Here is a 24,731-nt window from a genome sequence, read left to right on the forward strand (position 1 = left end):
AAAACCTGGAATCAAAAGGCCTTAAAGTTAACCTAGCCAAAACAAAAGTGGTTGTTAGTAAGAAAGAAAATAAAACTTTCCTTCTGTCAGGTAAATGACTCTGCTCAATATGTAGGAAAGGAGTTGGAAGTAATTCTATTTGTTGCACCTAGTGTAGATTATGGACACATAAGAGGTTCCAGGGGTTCACAGGTAGATTAACAGATAAAGTCGTCTTTATATGTGGCAGATGTGCAGGAACTATAAGCACTCAGAGCACACGGGGCTTAGATTGTTTCAAATATCCAGGAGGTTCTCTTGAGGTTGTAGGCAGTTTCTGTTTCCCAAGTGACCAAATTAGCCATGGTGGAGGATGCTCTGGAAGTATTATTTCTAGAATAAGAATTGGGTGGAGGAAGTTCAGAGAGCCATTACCTCTGTTGGCAACAAAAGGATTCTTTCTCCCAGAGTGAAAGGTAGACTATATGATGCCTGTGTGTGAACAGCTATATGCCATGGTAGTGAGACATGGGCACTGAATGCATAAGACATGCGTAGACTGGAGAGAAATGAAGGCAGTATGCACCATTGGATGTGCAACAACAGTGCACATGTAGGACAAAGTGCAAATGTATTGAGAGAAAAGTTGGGCATAAAAGGAGTCAAATGTAGCTTGCAAAAGAGAAGACTACATTGGTTTGGACATGTGATGTGTAGGAATGAAGACAGCTGCATAAAGAAGTGCTGATCACTGAAAGTGGATGGTGTCCACGGAAGAGGGAGACCCAGGAAGACATGGGATGAAGTGGTAAGGACTGATCTCAGGAAGTTGGACCTCATGGAGGAAATGACAATTTACTAAGATGCCTGGCGATATGAAGTTCTTGAGAAGACCCAGCCATAAACACTGTGTGTCCCACCCATACATAACAAGAAAACTTCTCACACACCCTAACCCCAACAAACCATCTCTTCCTCACATCTCCTCCTTCATACACAATGCCTACCTCCCACTCCCCAATCCTGTCCTCACAGCCCTGTTTCTCTGTATCATTGTTATTCGGGAGCTCCCCCTCTCACACCCACACTCTATACACCCAGGTTTTCAACACTTACTTCCCCTCCCCACTCTCTAATTATGCTTCTTTGGTATTCACGAGGGCTGTTTTGGTTGAATCACAGAAATTAGCAAGGGGAGTGGTATTTGAGAAAACTAGATCACCAAATCCATTTTCTAAATACAACTACACTCCCCCTCCCGCCTCACTCTAGCCTTCATAAATTTTCCCTCTTATCCCCCCTCACTACTGCCATATATTAAACCGACAATATCTCTTCCTTTTAATTCCATATTACCATTTACCTGCTTCTCTCTTAGCATTTAAACATTCTTTTCTGGTATTTCTCCTGCCCCCCCCTCCTACTCATAACCTTACAACTACATACACCTCTCCTACTCCATACTGTAAACATGCTCCCAGCACAAAATATTCATCAATCGAAAACCTGTGGTAGCCACCACGATTCTTCTCCATTCACTCTTGCTTTCTTCATGCATAAATACTTTTGTCTCCCCCTTGACTAAAAACATTTCCCCACCCTCTTCGCCACACATTACCTTTCTAATACCACTCCCCTTGCTAATTTCTGTGATTCGACCAAAGCAGCCCTAGTGAATAATCTTTTCTACTCTAGGCACAAGGACCAAGATTTTTGTGGGAGGTGGGAGCCAATTGATTAGATTAATCTCAGTATGCAACTGGTACTTAATTTATCGACCCCGGAAGCATAAAAGGCAAAGTTGACCTCACTTGAGTTTGAACTCAGAATATAAAGACAGACGAAATACTGCTAAGCATTTCGCCCGGCGTGCTAACAATTCTGCCCACTCACCACCTTAGCAGCCCTATTGAATACTACCGGACAAGTGATCTTATTCAAATTCCTCATTCCTCTCACTCCCTTATGTTTTTTTGCTTTTTTCTTTCTTTGAATTCCTTATTTCTCTCTACATTTATGTTCTGTGCTCTCCTTCTCTGCTCTCCTTCTCTGCTCTCTTCACATTCTGATCAAACCCTCCATGTATTAACATGTACCTCCTTATTACAATGCAAAACTTTCATTTAATCCAGATATCCTTGGCCTGACGAGTAGCCTGTGGTATACACCTCGCTTGGACATTTATCACTTCGAGATTCTGCTTGTATTGAAACACATGTAGCCTGGATCTTATTCTACTCCATTCTATAAGTTTTGTGTGTGTGTGTGTGTGTGTGAAAGGCAAATTGTGTGTGAACAGCTATGTTACATGGCAGTGAAACATGGACTGTAACAGTTGAAGACATGCATAGTGTTGAATGAAATGAAGCTAGTATGCTTCACTGGATGTGCAATATCCATGTGCATGTTCGACAGAGTGTAAGCATTTGAGAGGAAAGTTAGGCATAAGAGGCATCAGATATGGTGTACAAGAGAGATGACTGTGCTGGTATGGTCATGTGATGCATATAGATGAGGACAAATGTGTAAACAAGTGCCGGTTTCTAACTATGGATGGAACCTGTGGTAGAGGTAGACCCAGGAAGACATGGGACAAGGTTGTGAAGCATGAGCTTCAAACTTTGAGCCTCACAGAGGCAATGAGTAGTGATTGAGACCTTTGGCAATGTCCTGCGCTTGAAAGGACATATGAAGCCAAGTGAAATCATGGTTGTAGTTGATGCTGGTGTCACATAACTGGCACACGTGCCAACCTTTCAAGTGTTGGGCCTCACAGAAGTAATGACAGAGAGCTTTGGCATTATGTCATGCTTAAAAAGAAGAGCCATCAAGCCAAGTAAAATTGCATTCGTGGCAGATACTGGTGTCCTGCAAATGGCACCCATGCTGGTAGCACGTAAAAGCACTCATTACACTCTTGGAGGGGTTGGCATTAGGGAAGGCATCCAGCTATAGAAAACCATGCCAAATCAGACTGGAGTCTAGTGCAGCTTTCCAGCCCTGGTCAAACTGTCCAACCCATGCCAGCTTGGACAACAGACGCTAAATGATGATGATGATGATGATGATGATATATATATCATCACTATCATCATCATTGTCGTTTAACAACTTTTTTTCCTGCTGGCATGGGTTGGATGGTCTGACCAGGGCTAGTGAGAAAGAAGACTGCACCAAACATCTGTGTCTGTTTTGACATGGTTTTTATGTCTGGATGCTCTTCCTAACTCTGACCACCCCCACAGATTGGATTGACTGCTTTTTATGTGACACCAGCACAAGCAAAGTCAGTTTTGGCAAGGTTTTTACAGCTGGATGCCCTTCCAAATGGCAACCACTTTACAGTGTGAACTGGATGCTTTTTAAGTGGCACCGGCACTGACAGGGTCATCAAGTACCTTGCAAAACAAGAATCCCTTGAGAAGGGTGGGGAATTGGAGGAGGGGTTCTTGTGTCAAATGATGAAATGTTAGAGAGACAGGAACATGTACCTTGCTGTAGAGGAGGCACAAGATTACCTGACCTGAGAGATAGGGGAAGAGAGAGAGAGAGAGAGAGGTAACAAGAAATAGAACAGAAACAGGTGTACTGCTGTAAAGGAGAGGTGTTTATATATATATATATATTGCTATTTGTTTATTTTCAGCAACCTCATCACCAAACCCATTCCTTCCTGGTTCACAGCAGCAACCAACCTCTATGACACCCAGAACAATTGTGGCATCTGGAGAACATCCTTGCATTAAAATAAGCTTAACAATTGATTCAATTTCTAATGCATCTGTGAGTAAATAGATTTGTGTAACATATAGATTTGTGTAACATAAAGAGAATAAAGAGAATGAATGGGAGAAAGAGAGCCTGCCTTATGTCGACCCAATAGAGGGACCAGCTATCCGAGTTGATAGTACCAGGGTAGATAAAGCAATTAAGAGTATGAAGACCGGGAAAGCCCCCGGCCCATCAGGAATCACTGCAGAGATGCTCAAAATATCTGGCAGTGTTGGCTATAGCCTAGTCACCCGTATTACGAACCAGGTGATACACGAAGGAGTCATACCCTATGACTGGTGTAGCAGCATCATAGTCAACTGCTACAAAGGTAAAGGGGACGCTTTAGATACAAATAATTACAGAGGCATCAAGCTGTTAGATCAGGTTATGAAAGTTACAGAGAGGGTCATAGCCCAACTAATTAGGGAGCGAATCAATTTAGATGAGATGCAGTTTGGGTTCGTGCCAGGTAAAAGCACTACTGATGCCTTATTTCTAGTGAGACAGTTGCAAGAGAAATACCTAGCCAAGGATAAACCTCTGTACCTGGCTTTCGTTGACATGGAGAAAGCCTTTGACAGGGTCCCCCGATCCCTTATCTGGTGGTCAATGAGGAAACTTGGGATAGAAGAATGGCTAGTGAGAGCTGTGCGAGCCATGTACAGAGATGCGGCCAGTAAGGTGAGGGTTGGAAATGAGTACAGCAATGAATTCCGGGTAGAGGTAGGGGTCCACCAAGGTTCCGTCCTCAGCCCCCTATTATTTACCATAGTCCTCCAGGCAATCACAGAGGAGTTCAAGACAGGTTGCCCCTGGGAGCTCCTCTATGCTGATGACCTTGCCCTAATTGCGGAGTCACTATCAGAACTAGAGGAGAAGTTTCAGGTGTGGAAGCAAGGTCTAGAATTGAAGGGCCTTAGAGTCAACCTAGCTAAAACCAAAATCCTAATAAGTAGGAAGGTAGATAAAACACAAACCCCTTCAGGTAGATGGCCCTGCTCAGTATGTAGAAAAGGAGTAGGTAGTAACTCTATAAGATGTACCCGGTGCAAGCTATGGACACATAAGAGGTGCAGCAACATCAAAGGCAGGTTAACTAGCAAGTTAGTTTTTGTTTGTGGCAGATGTTCAGGTGCAATAAAGACTGCAAACAAACAGGAAACAACTTCTATCTCATTCCAGGGTGAAAAACTAGAGGTAGTCGATAGCTTCCGCTATCTGGGCGACCAAGTTAGTAGTGGGGGTGGGTGCGCTGAAAGTGTAGCTGCTAGAATAAGAATAGCCTGGGCAAAGTTTAGAGAGCTCTTACCCCTGCTGGCGACAAAGGGACTCTCACTCAGAGTAAAAGGCAGACTGTATGACGCATGCGTACGAACAACCATGCTACATGGCAGTGAAACATGGGCTGTAACTGCTGAGGACATACGTAAGCTCGCAAGGAATGAAGCCAGTATGCTCCGTTGGATGTGTAATGTCAATGTGAATACCCGTCAGAGTGTAAGTATCTTGAGAGAAAAGCTGAACATTAGAAGCATCAGTTGTGGCGTGCAAGAGAGACGATTGCGCTGGTATGGACATGTGGTGAGAATGGAGGAGGATAGCTGCGTGAAAAAGTGCCACACCCTAACAGTTGAGGGAACCCGTGGAAGAGGTAGGCCCAGGAAGACCTGGGCTGAGGTGGTGAGGCAAGACCTTCGTACATTGGGCCTCACCGAGGCGATGACTACGAACCGAGACCTTTGGAAATGGGCTGTGCGTGAGAAGACCCGGCAAGCCAAGTAAGATCGTTGCCAGTGCCCCTGGACTGGTTCTTGTGCGGGTGGCACATGAGATGCACCATTTTGAGCGTGGCCGTTGCCAGTACCGCCTGACTGGCTCCTGTAGGATTTTCGAGCGAGATCGTTGCCAGTGCCCCTGGACTGGCTTGTGCGGGTGGCACATAAAAGACACCATTTCGAGCGTGGCCGTTTTCGTGCGGGTGACACGTAAAAGCACCCACTACACTCTCTGAGTGGTTGGCGTTAGGAAGGGCATCCAGCTGTAGAAACTCTGCCAAATCAGACTGGAGCCTGGTGTTGCCATCCGGTTTCACCAGTCCTCAGTCAAATCGTCCAACCCATGCTAGCATGGAAAGCGGACGTTAAACGATGATGATGATGATGATGATGATATTTATATTTATTTGTTATTTCATTTCCAAATAAGGAATCGGTAGAGTTAATTAAATCATTTTCTCAATCAAACTCAGAGATTCTATTTCCTTTACATCTGATATCTTGAGTATATCCTTTGTTAACTTTAACAACCTCAGATTTACTACAACCATTCTGTAGAGCCTTTCTTAACAACAATATCCTATCTTCTCTCCATGGAATGTTCCTTGGTTGTTTACCATAAATTACTTTTTTAGGTTGATGTCATCGTTAACAGCACCAATAAACAGCTCCAGCTTCAGAGAGGTGCTATTTCCACATTTATTCTCAAAGATGCTGGTCCCCAGATACAAAATGAATGTAGCCAGAAATATCCTCGAGGTATTTCTTCATCTGAAATAGCCATCACTAAAGGATATAACCTCAAATGTAAGAATGTATTTCATCTGGCATTACGCTTTTGGAATGAAGATTCCCCTGATTCAGTAAGTAACAATCATATGATATTGATTTATTGAAAGAGTTGTTGTACAACCCTAGGTCATCACTGATCCAGTATCACTGTGGCACAAATGGAATTGTCCATAAAACTATGCACAATCCACAGATCTGTTTTTCCAGTCATACAACACCTCTGTCTGCTTCCAGACAGTAGCATGTACTTTGATGTCCAGTGATGTACAGTATGGGCCATGGTTTGACAGTCTGGACTTGTGGTATTCTGTACAGTTTCCAGAGCAAGGATTCTGGTTGTTTGAAATTGATGTAGACTCTATTCTAGATATTCCCTGAACATTTCAACTAAACTATAGTCTCTTCTGTGCAGTGTAGAGTCTTTTGTGTCTGTGATGCCCTGCCTTGTGGGTTGTTTTGTTGATTCTTACAGTATGTTCTCATCCAGATTTCCCTCTTGTAAATAATAATTAATCTCTCCTCTTCCCTATTATTGTTTTTGTTAATTACAAAATTCCACTTGAATTACACCAAATCTTAGAACATTACTCTTTTCATTCATGGCATCCATGTCTTCACTCGGCCAGACTTCCTCCTATCACATGATCTGAGTTATCCTTCTGTCACATGATCTGTGTTAATCCAATGACCACATGATCTGTTAATCCAATAATCTCTAGAAGTTGTTTAATGCTATTCTAACCAAAATCATCATCATCATCATCATTTAACCATGCTGCTCTCCATGCTGGCACGAGTTGGGCATTCTAACTGTGACTGATAAGCTGAACAGGTGCACCAGGTTCCAATTGTCTGATTTGGCATGGTTTCTGCAGCTGGATGTTCTTCCTAACGCTAACCATTCCAGGAGTGTAATGGGTGCTGCTTTTACGTGCCACCAGCATGGGTGCCATTCACATAAGACCGACAACAGCCACAACTATGATTCATGGATGGGTACCGTTTATATGGCACTGGCAACAACTATGAATATGATGCACAGGTGCCATTTATATGGCAACGACAGTGATCATGACTACAATGCATAGGTGCCATTTGCATGGCATCACCATTGGTCACAATTGGTACAATTACATGGTACCATCGATGACCACAAGTACGGTGCATGGGTGTCATTTACATGACACTGGTATGGCCACAACTTGATGGGTTTTCTCAAGCACAGCATATCGCCAAAAGTCTCCGTCACTAGTGATTGCCTGTGTGAGGCCCAACATTCAAAGATCATGCTTCACCACCTCATCCCATGTCTTCCTGGGTCCACCTCTTCCACAGGTTCCCTCCACTGTTAGTGATCAGCATTTCTTAACACAGCTATTCACATCCATACACATCACATGACCATACCAATGCAGTTGTGTCTCTTGTACACCACATCTGATGCCCCTTATGGCCATTTTTTTCTCTCAACTCTCAAGACACTTACACTCTGTCGTACATGCACAATGACATTGCACATCCAGTGAAGCACACTAGCTTCATGGTCTTTTGTTACCAGCAGAAGTAGGAGCTCTCTGAACTTGGCCCAGCCTAGTCTTCTTATTCTAGCAGCTACACTCTCGGGGCATCCACCTCTGCTACTAACTTGGTCACCTAGATAATGGAAGCTATCAACCACTTCTAGCTTTCCCCACTGGCAGTTGATGCAATCTCTTTTCTGTACATTTTTACTGTTTATTGCACCTTCCACACATAAAAACTATCATCCTGGTTAACCTTCCTTTGATATTGCTGTACCTCTTATGTGTACCCAGCTTACACCGGGTACATCTTATGGAGTTTCTACCTACACCTTTTCTAAAGATCAAGCAGGGCCATCTAACTAAAGGGGGATTATATTTATTACAACTTAATGGTTTCTTTCTGTAATAAGAAAATCATTTAATAAAATGTTCATTGTCAATTACAAAACAATTATTTTTTTAGATTCTGGCAAACTTGACTCAAATAATAACCAATTGTCTAGAAACTGCTGAGAGAATGGGAGCAAAAAGCCTTGCATTTCCTATATTAGGGACTGGAAAAATGAGGTACCCCATTGAAAAACTACCTGGAATTATGTATGAAGCAGTGAAAAACTACTCAAATGTAAATCCAAGCCAGATCAAAGATGTTTACTTTGTTGTTTTTCCTACAGAGACAAAAATAATAAAGGTTAGTTGATGTATTTGTTTGTTGTTTTATGTTGAAATTTTTAGAATTTGCAAAAAATATATTTTGAAATAAACAAAGGAAATAGAAAGCAAAATAAAACATGGAATCATCATCATCATCACCATCATCATCATTTAACATCTGGTTTCCTTGCTGGCATGGGTTGGACATTTTGACAGCACTATAGGAAAAAATTTGCTAATGTTCTGTGCTGTGAGGACCAAAGACTTGAAGTGTTTCATGTTGCAAGACAGTGTGTGAAAGAGAATCATAATGTCATAGGAGAGAAATGTGTCTGCATGGATGATGGCTCACTTGTGTTCATTGAGGCTGCAAAGAGAGAGACTTGGAGACGCCACTATGAAAAGTTTCTGAATGAAGAGAACGAATGGGAGAAAGAGAGTCTGCCAAATGTCGACCCAACAGAGGGACTAGCTATCCCAATTGACAGTACCATGGTAGATAAAGCAATTAAGGGTATGAAGATAGGGAAAGCCCTTGGCCCATCAGGAATCACCGCAGAGATGGTGTCAGCTATAGTCTAGTCACCCGTATAGTCAATCAGGTGATACACGAAGGAGTCATACCCAATGACTGGTGTAGCAGCACCATAGTCAACTGCTACAAAGGTAAAGGTGATGCATTAGATAGAAATAATTACAGTTGTTGGATCAGGTAATGAAAGTCATGGAGAGGGTCATAGCCCAACTAATTAGGGTGGGAGTCAGTTTAGACGAGATGCAGTTTGGGTTTGTGCCAGGGAAAAGCACCACTGATGCTATATTTCTGGTAAGACAGCTGTAGGGGAAATACCTAGCCAAAGATAAACCTCTGTACCTGGCTTTCGTTGACATGGAGAAAGCCTTTGACAGGGTCCCCCGATCCCTCATCTGGTGGTCAATGAGGAAACTAGGGATAGAAGAATGGTTAGTGAGAGCTGTGCGAGCCATGTATTGGGATGCTGTTAGTAAGATGAGGGTTGGCAATGAGTACAGTGAAGAACTCCGGATAGAGGTAGGGGTTCACCAAGGATCAATCTTCAGCTCCCTCTCATAGTCCTTCAGACAATAACAGAGGAATTCAAGACAGGAAGCCCCTGGGAGCTTCTCTATGCTGATGACCTTGCTCTAATAGCTGAGTCACTATCAGAACCAGAGGAGAAGTTTCAGGTGTGGAAGCAAGGTCTAGATTCGAAGGACCTTAGAGTCAATCTGGCCTATGCCAGTGCAGCATAAATAGCCCATTTAAGAGTACCCTTCAATCATTGGGCAATAAAACTATGCTTGCGAAGACCTGTTGAGGCAAGCGAAATTGTTGTCGTGGCCGATGACAGTACTGTTTGATTGGCACCCATGCCGGTGGCACGTTAAAAGCACCATTCGAGCATGATTATTGCCAGTGCCACCTGACTGGCTCCCATGCTGGTGGTATGTAAAAAGCACCATTCGAGTTTAGTCGATGCCAGTGCCAGCTTACTGGTCCCATACCAATGGCACATAAAAAAGCACCATCCGAGCATGGTTGTTGCCAGTGCCGCCTGACTGGCTCATGTGCTAGTGGCATATAAAAAGCACCATCCAAATGTGGTCGATGCCAGTGCCACCTGACTGGTCCTCATGCCAGTGGCACTTAAAAGCACCCACTACACTCTCAGAGTTGTTTGTGTTAAGAAGGGCATTCGGCTGTAGAAACTTTGCCAGATCGGATTGGAACCTAGTGCAACCTTCTGGCTTGCCAGCTGTCAGCCAAACCGTCCAACCCATGCCAGCATGGAAAGCGGACGTTAAACGACAATGATGATGATGATGATGATAAAACAGTGGACCATGTTCACCAAAGAACTCATATGTGCCTCATCCTTGCTATACAGCTTCAAATCATCCATAAAGTGGAAGTGGTTGATCGTTTGAGATTTTCCCTTTCGTTGAAGGCCCAGGTTCATTTTCCTGAGTGCCAAGGTCAAAGGGATCACACAAAGAACAAAATACAACAGAGATAAGCTATTGCTTTGGAAAATCCCTCTTCTGGTGCCCAGAGTGCCCAAGTTTTTTTTCCATAGGATGTCGACTCAGTTTTCCAACTCACCATACATCTCTTCAGAAAACATGTTAGATTTCTCGCAATTCCAAACAAATCTAAGCACTTGGTGATCCACATTATTGTTATTATTATTATTATTATTATTATTATTATTTATTAATATTATCATTATTTCAGAGACAGATTTAGAAAAGATACAATAAATGTAGCAAAAAAAAAACTGTAGTGGTATCTTCATCATCATCATCATCATCAAAACATCCACTTTTCTGTGCCTGCATGGGTTGGATGGAATTTGTTGAGGTGGATTTTTTATGGCTTGATGCCTTTCCTGTCACCAACCCTCACCTCTTTCCAAGGGAGGTAACTATTTCCCCATTTTACAAAATATCACAAAATATTAGAAACAAAGGACACCGCTTGCATAACAGGGAAGCTCGCCTACAACTATCACACAATGTCATGGCAAGGAAACACACACACACACACACATGTATGACAGGCTTCTTTCAGTTTCTGCTTACCAAACCCATTCACTGGGCTTTGTTTGGCCTAAGGCTGTAGTCGAAGAAACTTGTCCAAGGTGCCATACATTGAGACTGGACCTAAATCAAAGCAATTAAAAATAATATCAACAGAAGCAGTATTAATACAAAGAGGCAATCTTAACATCCAACTAAATGTGGATGTTGTGTTAGAGCACCAAATACTGTATTATTTACCTTGAAAGGACCTCTAATATGGACACATGGTGCATAAAAGCACTCACATTTATATTGTTGGCAGATGACAATCATCCATCTACTGGCACCAGAACTGCCAGATCATGTATTTTCGCTCAGTGACAGATATCCAATAGCGACACCATAGCCGAATCTCACTGTCAACGATATATACATTTTCATGTCTTTTCAGTCATTGATGTTGCAAATAGCCAGAAGGCTTATTAAAGCTAATTAATAGTCAGAAGGTTTATTAGAAATAATTGATAGCCAGAAGGTTTATTAAAGATAATGAATAGCCTAAAGGTCTATTAAAAATCATAACGATAGAAGCAGTATTAATACCAAAATTTAATCTTCACGTCTTTCCACTGTACCAAAAAGATGGAGGAAATTTCTGCCCACTGTAAAACTGTTTGTGAACGTTTTTTCTCTTTGAATCTTTTCTCTTTTCTTTGTTATGAAAGACCAAGGTGTGAATTGTCACGTTTCCTCTCATTCTTCCTTACAATGTAAAAATAATTACCTTCTACTCCTGTTTGTTCCTGAAATAGTTTTGGTCAAACAGGATGTAACAAGAAAACCCCCAAATTCAACATTCTTGATAGACATTTTGACTGCGAACACAAGGTCCAACAGTTCTAACCATGATGGTAACTGGAGAGAAAAGACAGTGGAACTTCAGCTACATGAAGACACCATTACCACATGTTTAACTTCACTAATACCACATCAGTGGCCATGTAAAGTGTGGGAGGTTTTTCTGCTGTATCCACTGTATTACCATTATTGACACAGGTCTCATGTCTCCCAAAAGACAGGAAGGCCATGGATGCAATATCTAAGTAAATTTCCTCGTTTCCTTATTACTAATTAGAAATAAATCATTAGACATTCCAAATATTTTGTTTGTCTGTTGTTAAATTAAATCTATTCTTTTTGCAAAAATGGGAAAATAAAACATAAAAATGATTCTCATTGTTATTTGTTTTCACAGATATTTGCTGAATATCTAAATAGACAGGAAAATGAAGGATTTCATTCAAAAGGTAAACAATTTGTTAATATTGAATATCATGGTGCTTTGTTGTGTCTTCTCTACTGAACATCCAGATTATTATTATTATTATTATTATTATTATTATTATTATTATTATTATTATTATTATTGTTCAGTAGTTTTATTTTTATAACATGCTTTCACTTCACTACCGAGCGCAGCTCTGTGCGCCTTGGGTATGTGCTGTGGTTTGCTGTGATGCTCTTATGGTTACTGTATTGAAAGTGTTTTGCATAGGATGTGTGCAGTGCCCAGTAGTGCAATTTTCTGTATGTTATATATATTTGTAAGTCCTGGTGTTTTTGTTATGTATTTGTCTGAATATTTTTTTATTATACCTAAGACACCTACTATGATAGGAATTGTTTCTGTTTTTAGATTCCACATTCGAGTTACCTCTATTTCCAGGTCTTTGTATTTTGAAAGTTTTTCCATTTCTTTTAGGGAAACGTTGTCATCAATTAGAAAGCATTTTTTTTCTTTCATGATCTCTGACAACTATATCTGGTCTATTTGCCTTAATTTCTCTATCTGTGTATTGGCATATCCCGGAGTATGGTTGCTTTCTCGTTTTCTGTTACCTTTTCTGGAATGTGTTTATACCATCTTTTTTCTGTTGTTATTCCATAGTGTTGACATAGCTTCCAGTGTATATAGGTCCCAGCTCTATCGTGTCTGTGAATATATTCCTTCTTAGCCAGGACTGGGCAGCCAGAGACAATATGATTTATTGTTTCATTGTTTATTATTATTATCATTATTATTATTATTATTATTATTATTATTATTATTATTATTAAACATTTGGTAGTTTCAGGCAAATTTCTACTGCATCACCTGCTACATCCACGTGTTACTGAGGTGTGTGCAGCATTGTGTGTTCTTTTTTGTTGTTGTTGGGAGAGTGCAAACTCTTTCCAGTATTATATTGTATCAGTTTTTTTTTTTTTTTGTTATGGGGTCTGGTTGCAGTCTTTTGTTGTATTAGTGTTTGGCTTTCATTGACATGGAGAAAGTATTTGACAGTGTCCCCCGATCCCTTATCTGGTGGTCAGTATGGAAACTAGGGATAGACGAGTGGTTAGTGAGAACTGTACAATCTATATACAGGGATGCTACCAGTAAGGTGAGAGTTGGCAATGAGTATAGCAAAAAATTCAGAGTACAAGTAGGGGTTCACCAAGGATTGGTGCTCAGCCCCCTCTTGTTCATCATAATCCTTAGAGCTATACAAACCATGTACAGGGATGCTGTCAGTAAGTTGACGGTTGGCAATGAGTATAGTGAAGAATTCCGGGTAGGAGTAGGGGTCCACAAAGAATCAGTTCTCAGCTCCCTCTTCAGAGGAATTCAGGACAGGTTGACCCTAGGAGCTCCTCTATTTTGATGACCTTGCTCTGATAGCTGAATCACTACCAGAACTAGAGGAAAAGTTTCAGGTGTGGAAGCAAGGTCTAAAAATCGAAGGGCCTTAGAGTCAATCTAGCTAAAACCGAAGTCTTAGTAAGTAAGAAGGCAGATAACCCACAAATCCCTTCAGATAGATGGCCCTGCTCAATTTGTAGGAAATGTGTAGGTAGAAACTTCATAAGATGTATCTGGTGTAAGCTATTGACACATAAAAGGTGCAGCAATATCGAAGGAAGGCTAACTGGGAAGATAGTGTTTGTGTGTGGCAGATGCACTGGGGCAATAAACACTGTAAATTTTCAGAGAACAGCTTCCATCACATGTCCAGGGGAAAAATTGCAAGTAGTTGATAGCTTCTGTTACCTAGGTGACCAATTCAGCAGTGGTGGTGGATGCTCTGAGAGTGTAGCTGCTAGAATAAGAATAGTCAGGGCAAAGTTCAGAGAGCTCCTAAATCTGCTGATGACAAAGGGCCTCTGACTCTAAGTGAAAGGCAGACTGTATGATGCTTGTGTGCGAACAGCCATACTACACGACAATGAAAAATGGGCTGTGACTGCTCAGGATATGCATAAGCTTGCAAGGAATGAAGCCAGTATGCTCCGCTGGATGTGTAATGTCAGTGTGCATACTAGACAGAGTGTAAGTACCTTGAGAGAAATGTTGGACATAAGAAGTATCAGATGTGGTGTACAAGAGAGGCAACTGTGCTGGTATGGTCATGTGTTGCATAAGGATGAGGACAGCTGTGTGAAAAAGTGTCACACCCTAACTGTGGAGAGAACCTGTGGAAGAAGTAGACCCAGGAAGACCTGGGTTGAGGTGGTGAAGCATGACCTTTGAACGAATTTGGTTCAACTTCAATTTCACTTGTTGGGGCAAGTGAAATCGAAATTGAACCAAATTCGATGACTGGCTCCTGTGCCAGTGGAGTGCTAACAGCACCATCTGAGCGTGATCATTGCCAGAGCAGCTGTCTGGCTTCTGTGCCTGTGGTACATGAAAAAACATTTGAGCGAGGTCATTACCAATGCCGCTGAACTTGCTCCTGTGCAGGTGGCACGTAATAGCATCCACTACACTCTTGGAGTGGTTGGCGTTAGGAAGGGCATCCAGCTGTAGAAATTCTGCCAAATCAGATTGGAGCCTGGTGTAGCCATCTGGTTCACCAGTCCTCAGTCAAACCGTCCAACCCATGCTAGCATGGAAAGCGGACATTAAACGATGATGATGATGATATATATATATATTTATATATATATACATACACATATATATATAGGTGTGGCTGTGTAGTAAGATGTTTGCCTCCCAACCACATGATTCATGATCACAGATGCACATATCGTCAGCCACTAAGGGACATGCTCATCTGGTTACGGTCAAACAACTGACAAGCAAAGCTGTGGTATTGATAGGGATATTATTACTATTGTTATTATTGTTGTTGTCATCATCATCATTATCATTGCTATAACTCCTTTCATTCATTCACCATTTTATTCTTGTCTTGGTTTATTAGATATCAAGCTTCATCCCACAACCTTAAGTATCTGGCACCACTATTACAGTCGTTGCTCTGCCAAGCAAACATTCTTTCTTGTAGAACCAGGAAATTCATCTTGATATCCAGCATCTTTCACCAACCATTCTAACTTCTTGCCACCCTCCCTCAGGTTCCAATTATAATTGGGGAAAAAAAATTTCATGGCAATTCCAAATATTTTAGGCTATGTTATTCCTTTATTCTCTCACATTCTTTGTCTACCATTCCTGTTCCAAACAGACAGGCATCATCAATTAAGCGACACACTTGTTCCTCCTTATTGAGTGCAATAATAATGGAATCATTATTAAACCTGGGGGTTTCCAGAATGTTTCATATCCCACAGTACCTTCAGATGGTCATCTTCAAGGATGTGTTCCGTTTTATGGTCATACTATTTTCCCACATGTTCAAATCCAGAATTCTTTTACAGATTTGCCAATGTGTGGTTGTAACAGTCTTGTCATGTCTCCAGATATTAGAAACCCCCTGAGTAAGCATTTTACATCCAGAAGCTACGTCTGCAGCCATCACTTTCACCACACATTCTACATTTAGTTGAGATATCTTCCTGATGTATCTTGTTCTGGTTGTTGATCTTGCACAAATAGGATGAAAAAAAAGAACAAACCCTGTCTCTTTCTTCAAAATTCCCTTCTTTATTCTCTGAAATGACTTCTCATCTCAATATCCTTCATATTTTTAATAAACATTTCTTGTTCCAAAATCTTCACCTCTTTTTCCAGTCACACCTTTTCCACTCTTACTGCCTTCAAAAGCACCTCAACACTCTCAACAACATACTCCCTTATAAATCTCTTTCTCCACTTCCATACAATCTTCTCCCTCCATTCTTTCTCTTGAAATACAAATCTGTGGATGCAGTGCATTGTAGAATGTCAGCAGTTTCTTTGTTTTCCCATCTCCGTTCTGAAGGTCTTCCATTTCCCATTTAATAATTCCATCACAGTTTGTGATGATGGTTACTTCTCTTGTGTTTATGACAGTAATGATATATATATATATATATATATATATATATATATATATATATGCCACTGAGTTTGAATTTCAATATCCTCTTTATCCTTTGGAAATATTCTCTCCTGAATAAAAAAAGAAAAAAATCCCGAAAAATTTGATAAAATGCAAGAAATAAAGACATACGGAGCAAACAAGAAGGTATTTCACTGAAAGTTCTTTCTGAAATAAGACTAAACTTTGTTTCTTGTACAGAAGATTGCTTGCTTCCAGTTTTGCACTCCCAAGCAATGGTAAATATCAGTTTGGAGTGGGGTAAGTGAGAGTTAGATGAGGTTTGGGTAGGAGGGAGTGACGAGTAGCAGCGTAGGAGTAGCAGTGGAGAGCAGCAGAAGCATAAATTCATAAATAGATAAGAGAGTACAGAGATGATGCACAGGATGTGACAGTGGAGGAGTTGGGTCGATAATGATGATCAACTGGGACAGAGATGGGAGTTAGAGATACATGAGGGGGGCTATAGTAAGTGGGGCCACAAAATTGGAGGTTGTATTAACAATGGATGTGAGAGGGTGTTGAGAATGATTGCAGATAGGAGAAGTGTTAAACATGAAGCCTGGCAGAGTAAGAGGGAGGGGGGGGGAGATTAGTGAAGGGACAGAAAGGGATGATTGATGGAAGGTTGTATGGATAGAGATGATGATGAAAGAGAGGCAACTGGTATTATTGAAATGGTGGGGGTGGGTGAGAAGTATGTGCAGATTCTGCTCTCAAATGGTTACAGCTGTAAAGTAGGACCATAGTTAGAAGAGTAATGGCGGGATGGGTGTTAGGAAGATGAGATGTGGTGAAGGGGATGATTCACAGGGGCAGATGTGGATGTAGGGCCCAGCATGGACAGGAATAAGCACAATGCATTCAGGACCTCACTTTTGCTATGACAGATATGTGTCTTTATGTGTCATTTTGTTCAACTTGCGCCAGGAGGTGTGTTGCCAGGCAGAAGACTGCACCAGACTTCTCTGCATGCCAAAACAGACACAGAAGTCTGGTGCCATCTTCTGCCTGGCCAGTTCCTGTCAAACCATCCAACCTATGCCAGCATGGAAGGTAGATGTTAACGATGATGATGACACATTGATATTTGTTTATTTTCAGAAACTAAATTATCAAGTCCATTCTTTCCTGGTCCACCACAGAAAACATCCCCAATGACATCCACGATTAATGTGATATCTACAAAAAATGTTGGTGGAGTTAGAATAAACCTAACGATTAGTTCAATTTCTAATGCATCTGTGAGTAAATAGATTCATGTAACTTATTTATATTTACTTGTTATTTCATTTCCAAATAAGGAATCATTAGAGTTAATTAAATCATTTTCTCAGTCTAACTCAAACATTTTATTTCCTTCACATCTGATATCTTGAGTATATCCTTTGTTAACTTTAACAACCTCAGATTTACTACAACCATTCTGTAGAGCCTTTCTTAACAACAATATCCTATCTTCTCTCCAAGGAACGAATGTTGTTTACCATAAATTACTTTTTTAGGTTGATGTCATCGTTAACAGCACCAATAAACAGCTCCAGCTTCAGAGAGGTGCTATTTCCACATTTATTCTCAAAGATGCTGGTCCCCAGATACAAAATGAATGTAGCCAGAAATATCCTCGAGGTATTTCTTCATCTGAAATAGCCATCACTAAAGGATATAACCTCAAATGTAAGAATGTATTTCATCTGGCATTACGCTTTTGGAATGAAGATTCCCCTGATTCAGTAAGTAACAATCATATCATATTGATTTATTGAAAGAGTTGTTGTACAACCCTAGGTCATCACTGATCCAGTATCACTGTGGCACAAATGGAATTGTCCATAAAACTATGCACAATCCACAGATCTGTTTTTCCAGTCATACAACACCTCCGTCTGCTTCCAGACAGTAGCATGTACTTTGATGTCCAGTGATGTACAGTATGGGCCATGGTTTGACAGTCTGGACTTGTGGTATTCTGTACAGTTTCCAGAGCAAGGATTCTGGTTGTTTGAAATTGATGTAGACTCTATTCTAGATATTCCCTGAACATTTCAACTAAACTATAGTCTCTTCTGTGCAGTGTAGAGTCTTTTGTGTCTGTGATGCCTTGCCTTGTGGGTTGTTTTGTTGATTCTTACAGTATGTTCTCATCCAGATTTCCCTCTTGTAAATAATAATTAATCTCTCCTCTTCCCTATTATTGTTTTTGTTAATTACAAAATTCCACTTGAATTACACCAAATCTTAGAACATTACTCTTTTCATTCATGGCATCCAAGTCTTCACTCGGCCAGACTTCCTGCTATCACATGATCTGTGTTAATCCAATGACCACATGATCTGTGTTAATCCAATGACCACATGATCTGTTAATCCAATAATCACTAGAAGTTGTTTAATGCTATTCGAATCTGTAAAACATTTCTGTTTGAAACAACAAATTCTGTGTGGAATGTGTTAATCAAAGAATATATTAATTACAACTTAATGATTCCTTCCTGTAATAAAATGTTCATTATCAATTACCAAAACAATTATTTTTTTTTAGATTCTGGCAAACTTGACTCAAATAATAACCACTTGTCTGGAAACTGCTGAGAGAATGGGAGCAAAAAGTCTTGCATTTCCTATATTAGGAGGTGGAAAATTGAGGTACCCTATTGAAGAGCTACCTGGAACTATGTTTGAAGCAGTGAAAAACTACTCAGATCAGAATTCAAGCCAAATCAAAGTTGTAAACTTTGTGGTTTATCCTCAAGACACGTACATAGTAAAGGTTGGTTGTTGTATTTGTTGTTTGTTGTTTTGTGTTGATATTCTTGGAATTCACCAAAATGATATTCTGCAAAATAGAAATGACCCTCATAATCATTCAGTGTCCTTATTCCATACCATCAGAAACACGTGTTGTTGACTGAGTTGAAAAAAGGTGCCAAAATTGAATTATGAGTATTGAAAGTTTTTCACTTAGATTATAATTGAACATGTAGTAACACCTGCGCATGCGTAGTCTTACGCATGCGTAGAATTAATAAAGCAAGCGTTTCCCGCTCAATTCATTCTCTTTCTCGCTGGCCAGCGATTGAGCATGGACGTGTGTTTAAAGCTGTCTCTACATCTTTCGGTCTTATACTCGACAGCTCGTTATTCTCACCTCTAAAGATGTATAACTAAAGATATGTATGTTTATCACCTAAATAAATGTTGTTTGAGTTGTTTAGTCTGGAGTTCAGCGTTCCGTCTATTTCTTCAAATTTTTTAGTAGAAAGTCAGGAATACAATCTAAAGATGTATAACCCACTTTCTACTAAAAACATATACAAGAAATTGCTGTCACCATTCACGTAGATGATTTGGCCAATATCATCATAGATAGTCAATAAAACATATACCAGATAAGAAGCACACACTCAAGGATAGAGCAGTAATTATCATAACAAAAATTTTAATTTTGGACATAGAGTTACCAAACGTTTCGTATCCACAAAGCTAAAACCTTGTGGACAGCTCATATGACTCTGCACAAAGTCAAAAAATTAAAATTTCCGACGTGAGGAAACGCTCAGAAATCGAGATTTAAGTCTTAACATATAAAAACGGTAATGAAGATGGGTTGTCTCCCCTGTATCAGAAGCTAAAACAACGCTTCCAACCCGAAACGGCTTAAACGGGGTAATCCAATTTTCCAGTTGCGCTTGAAGTGGACACATTTAGGAAAAACTTCTTTATGACTATTTATCGTGCTAGCTTTAGTATAGTCCTTAAAAACCTTGGCTCCCTCCATGATGCCGATTTTGCAATGGCCATTCCCATTAATATATGGGCCTGGGTGATCTATTATTAAGTTAAATAGGTTTGTCATTATTAAGCTGGTGTTTGGACACAACATGGAATCTTGCTACCAATTTCAATTCCATGAATAATTTTTTACAGTCACTTAAACAAGTAAATTTCATTTCCTTTTATTCTGTAAGTAAAAATTCCTCACCAAACTACAGAATATTCAAAAGCCCGTTCCTCATAGGAAGTTATTCTATAATACAATAAATGGAAATATTAATTTAAAACAATATTTGTGATAGAAGCAATGAATTAAAACATTGCATTGTAATTAACAGAAATTAATTAAGAAATTAATTTTTGATTGAGTGATAATGAATTATTTGCTTACCTTTAACAGAAATTTAAAGAATATTTCCAAGAAATTTCAACAGATGGTTCAGCTTCATCATCAGGTAAATTCTTTCTGTTTACTTATATAAAATATTAAGCCAGTGTCACGTAACTACTACCTGTGCTGGTGTCAATCAAATAGCACCTGTGCCAGCGGCACATAGAAAGCACCCATTACATTCTTGGAGCTGTTGGTGCTGGGAAGGGCCTTGAACTCTAGAAAGCATGTCGAATCAGACTGGAACCTGGTGCAACCCCCACCAGCTCACCAGTCCTCAGTCAAATCGTCCAACCCATGCCAGCATGGAAACCGGACATTAAACGATGATGCTGATGATGATGATGGGAAAGCCAGTACAGATGTGTATAAAGAAGTGTATGCCCAGTAAGTAATTAGATCCAATTGTAGAAATATATATATATGTATATATATGTGTGTGTGTATATATATATATATATATATATATATATATATGTGTGTGTGTGTGTTTATATATATATATATATACATACATATCATCATCGTTTAACGTCTGCTTTCCATGCTGGCATGAGTTGGACAGTTTGACTAGGGACTGGCACAGGGGCCAGTCAGCTGCTCTGGCAACAATCACGCTCGGATGGTGCTCTTAGTGCTCCACTAGCATGGACGCCAGTCATCGAATTGATTTTGATTTCATTTGCCTTAACAGGTCTTCACAAGCAGAGTTTAGTGTCCAATGAAAGAATGGTACACCTACATGAGCTAGTTACACCACTGGCATAGGCCACAGGTTATGGTTTCACTTGGCTTTCCGGGTCTTCTCAAACACAGCATATTTCCAAAGGTCTCGGTCACTAGTCATTGCCTCGGTGAGGCCTAATGTCTGAAGGTTGTGCTTCGCCACCTCATTCCAGGTCTTCCTAGGTCTACCTCTTCCACGGTTTCCCTCAACCGCTAGGGTGCAATACTTTTTCACACAGCTATCCTCCTCCATTCTCACCACATGACCATACCAGCGCAGTTGTCTCCCTTGCACACCACATCTGATGCTTCTATATATATATATATATATATCTTCGAAATGCTTAGTTTTAGAATGGTGGCAGCTGATGAAGGAAATGTTTTCTATATGGCCTGTGTGTTTTCTGTGCTCTGTTTCTCATTTTGTCCACGTTCTTTTGTGACGTCCTGTGGTTGGCGTTAGGAAGGGCATCCAGCTGTAGAAACTCTGCCAAATCAGATTGAAGCCTGGTGTAGCCTTCTGGTTCACCAGTCCTCAGTCAAATCGTCCAACCCATACCAGCATGGAAAGCAGACGTTAAACGATGATGATGATTTCTGTTTGTTGTAATAAATTATAGTACATATATTTTTAGTTTTCCCTGTTCTTATGTTTAGTTATCTTGTACTAGACATAAGCCAAAGCCTGTGCGATATTTGCTTCATTTATAGACTGAAATACAAAAGTGACCATAGATCAGAAGTTTATATGCATCCATGATGAAATTGGCCAGAAGGATACAGTTCTATCATCTACATGAAAGTTAACAGCCATGGGGTTGATGAAATAAGGACCAACTGGGCACTGGGGTGGAGGTGGGGCTCGATACAATCACGTAGCCACCCCCACCCCACCCCCCAAATCTCAGGCCTTGTGCCTACAGTAGAAAGAATTATCAATATTATTATCATTATTATTATGTTCTACTTTTCCTTTCTTTCATACAAGCTGCAACCAAGTCTCAACCAAGGAAGTCACAGAAGAAAAAATCTAGGCATCAAAAGGTGAACACAGGTGAGGTACCATGCATTTTGGAAAACTGATTTCTCTATATAAAGTGATGGAAACATCTTTTTCTTAAATTTATAAAACTGAATGAATTTACAGAGAAAAAAATTTACATATTATTATTATTATTATTATTTCTTCTTCTTCTTTTTCTTCTTCTTCTTCTTCTTCTTTGTTGAAACAAATATTTTCTCTCACTCTTTGTGACCATATTTTTTTTCCATACTTGCCCATCTCTTAAGAACACATGTATTAGATAATCATTGACTTATCTAACGCTAATTTCTAAAATCACCTGTAATGCATCTACATCATCATCATCATTGTTTAACATCTGCTTTTCATGCTAGCATGGGTTGGACGGATTTGAATGAGGACTGGCAAACCAGAAGGTTGCACCAGGTTCCAATCTGATCTGGCAGAGTTTCTACAGCTGGATGTCCTTCCTAATGCCAACCACTGCGAGAGTGTAGTGGATGCTTTTACATGCCACCTGCACAGGAGCCAGTCCAGCGGCACTGGCAACGACCTCGCTTGAATGTTTTCTCACGTGCCACCAGCACAAGTGCGAGTGAGGCGATGTTGGTAACGGTCATGCTCAAATGGTGCTATTTACGTGCTGCTGGCATGGAAGCCAGGCAGCTGCTCTGGCAATGATCACGCTTGGGTGGTGCTCTTAGCGCTCCACTGGCACAGGTGCCAGTCATCGAATTTGGTTCAATCACAATTTTGCTTTCACTTGCCCCAACAGGTCTTCGCAAGCTGAGTTTAGTGTCCAATGAAGGAGAGGTTGGCATGGGTGCCAGTCGTCGAATTTGGATTGATTTCATTTGCCTCAACAGGTCTTCGCAAACAGAGTTTAGTGTCCAATGAAGGAAAGGTACGCATAAGTGGGCTGGCTACACCCCTGGCAGAGGCCTCGGATTATAGTCTCACTTGGCTTGCCAGGTCTTCTCACGCACTGCATATTTCCAAAGGTCTCGGTCACTAGTCATTACCTTGGTGAAGTCTAATGTTCGAAGGTCATGCTTCACCACCTCATCCCAGGTCTTCCTTATTGACGCAACTGAAATCGAAATTGAACCAAATTCGCCAACTGGCACCCATGCCAACCTTCCTTCATTGGACACTAAACCCAGCTTGCAAAGACCTGTTGGGGCAAGTGAGATCGAAACTGAAACAAATTCGATGACTGGCACCTTTGCCAGTGGAGCGCTAAGAGCACCATCTGAGCGGGATCACTGCCAGAGCAGTGGTCTCGCTTCCGTGCCAGTGGCACATAAAAAGCACCATTTGAGTGTGATTGTTTCCAGCTTCACCTAACTGGCACTCGTGCCAGTGGCATGTGAACAAAACATTGGACTGACTCCTGTGCAGGTGGCATGTAAAAAACACCATTTGAGCATGGCTGTTGCCAGTAACGCCGGACTGGCCCTCATGCTGGTGGCACATAAAAAGCACCCACTACACTCTTGGAGAGGTTGGCGTTAGGAAGACCATCCAGCTGTAGAAACTCTGCCAAATCAGATTGGAGTCTGGTGTAGCCATCTGGTTTGCTAGTCCCCAGTCAAATCGTCCAACCCATGCTAGCATGGAAAGCGGACGTTAGATGATGATGATGATATACACACACATACATATATATATATAGTGATAGTGTAACACAATCTGTAAAGATCAGGAAGTTAGGAAGCATCAAGCGTGTTTGTAACTTGTATAGGTGACAAAAAGGAGGTTAATACATGATCAACAAAATAAAGGGAAATTTGAATGAGACAACCATTGCTGAACTATGGCAGTCATCTAACCAAAGATTCCATCTCTCTGCAGACACAAATATAAGAAAAAGGAATGTAGTCAGGATTTTGGATAATTATCTGTTTTGTGCTTTTGAGAGATTCATCACAAATTATTTATTCACAGACAATTCCTGACTATTATGTGTATGAGGGTAAGTTTAAAAACTCTGCAATTGAATTGGGAAGAGAATTTTGATAGCTTCCGTTACCTAGGTGACCAAGTTAGTAGCCGGGGAGGGTGCGCTGAAAGTGTAGTTGCTAGAATAAGAGTAGCCTGGGCAAAGTTTAGAGAGCTCCTACTTCTGCTGGTGACAAAGGGTCTCTCTCTCAGAGTAAAAGGCAGACTGTATGACGCATGTGTATGAACAGCCATGCTACATGGCAGTGAAATGGGCCGTGACTGCTGAGGACATGCGTAAGCTTGCAGGAAATGAAGCCAGTATGCTCCACTGGATGTATAATGTTAGTGTGCATACTAGACAGAGTGTAAGTACCTTGAGAGAAAAGTTGGACCTAAGAAGCATCAGATGTGGTGTGCAAGAGAGATGACTGCACTGGTATGGTCATGTGGCGAGAATGGATGAGGATAGCTGTGTGAAAAAGTGTCACACCCTAGCGGTTGAGGAAAGTGAAATCGGAATCAAAT

At 40.7% G+C, this 24,731-nt stretch overlaps 1 protein-coding gene across 26 annotated transcripts in view; it reads left to right on the forward strand.

The window, feature by feature from the left end:
* Positions 1-24,731, forward strand: part of LOC128249665 (protein mono-ADP-ribosyltransferase PARP15-like) — a 62,590-nt gene that overhangs the window by 28,719 nt on the left and 9,140 nt on the right. For 15 of the 26 annotated variants that reach the window (XM_089338137.1, XM_089337872.1, XM_089337814.1 and 12 more), the window contains 9 exons: positions 3,626-3,762; positions 6,164-6,391; positions 8,307-8,534; positions 12,294-12,345; positions 17,452-17,591; positions 17,853-18,080; positions 18,890-19,117; positions 20,522-20,576; positions 22,227-22,292. In XM_089338137.1, the coding sequence (XP_089194263.1) occupies positions 3,626-3,762; positions 6,164-6,391; positions 8,307-8,534; positions 12,294-12,345; positions 17,452-17,591; positions 17,853-18,080; positions 18,890-19,117; positions 20,522-20,576; positions 22,227-22,292 (1,362 nt within the window). Of the gene's footprint in view, positions 1-3,625; positions 3,796-6,064; positions 6,392-8,306; positions 8,535-12,293; positions 12,346-17,451; positions 17,592-17,852; positions 18,081-18,889; positions 19,118-20,521; positions 20,577-22,226; positions 22,293-24,731 lie in introns of all 26 variants that reach the window. The other 11 variants (XM_089338652.1, XM_089338447.1, XM_089338501.1 and 8 more) reach the window with 3 other exon arrangements.

The sequence above is a fragment of the Octopus bimaculoides genome, chromosome 1 (assembly GCF_046866305.1).
Source record: "Octopus bimaculoides isolate indiv1 chromosome 1, ASM4686630v1, whole genome shotgun sequence".
Lineage (NCBI taxonomy): Eukaryota > Metazoa > Mollusca > Cephalopoda > Octopoda > Octopodidae > Octopus > Octopus bimaculoides.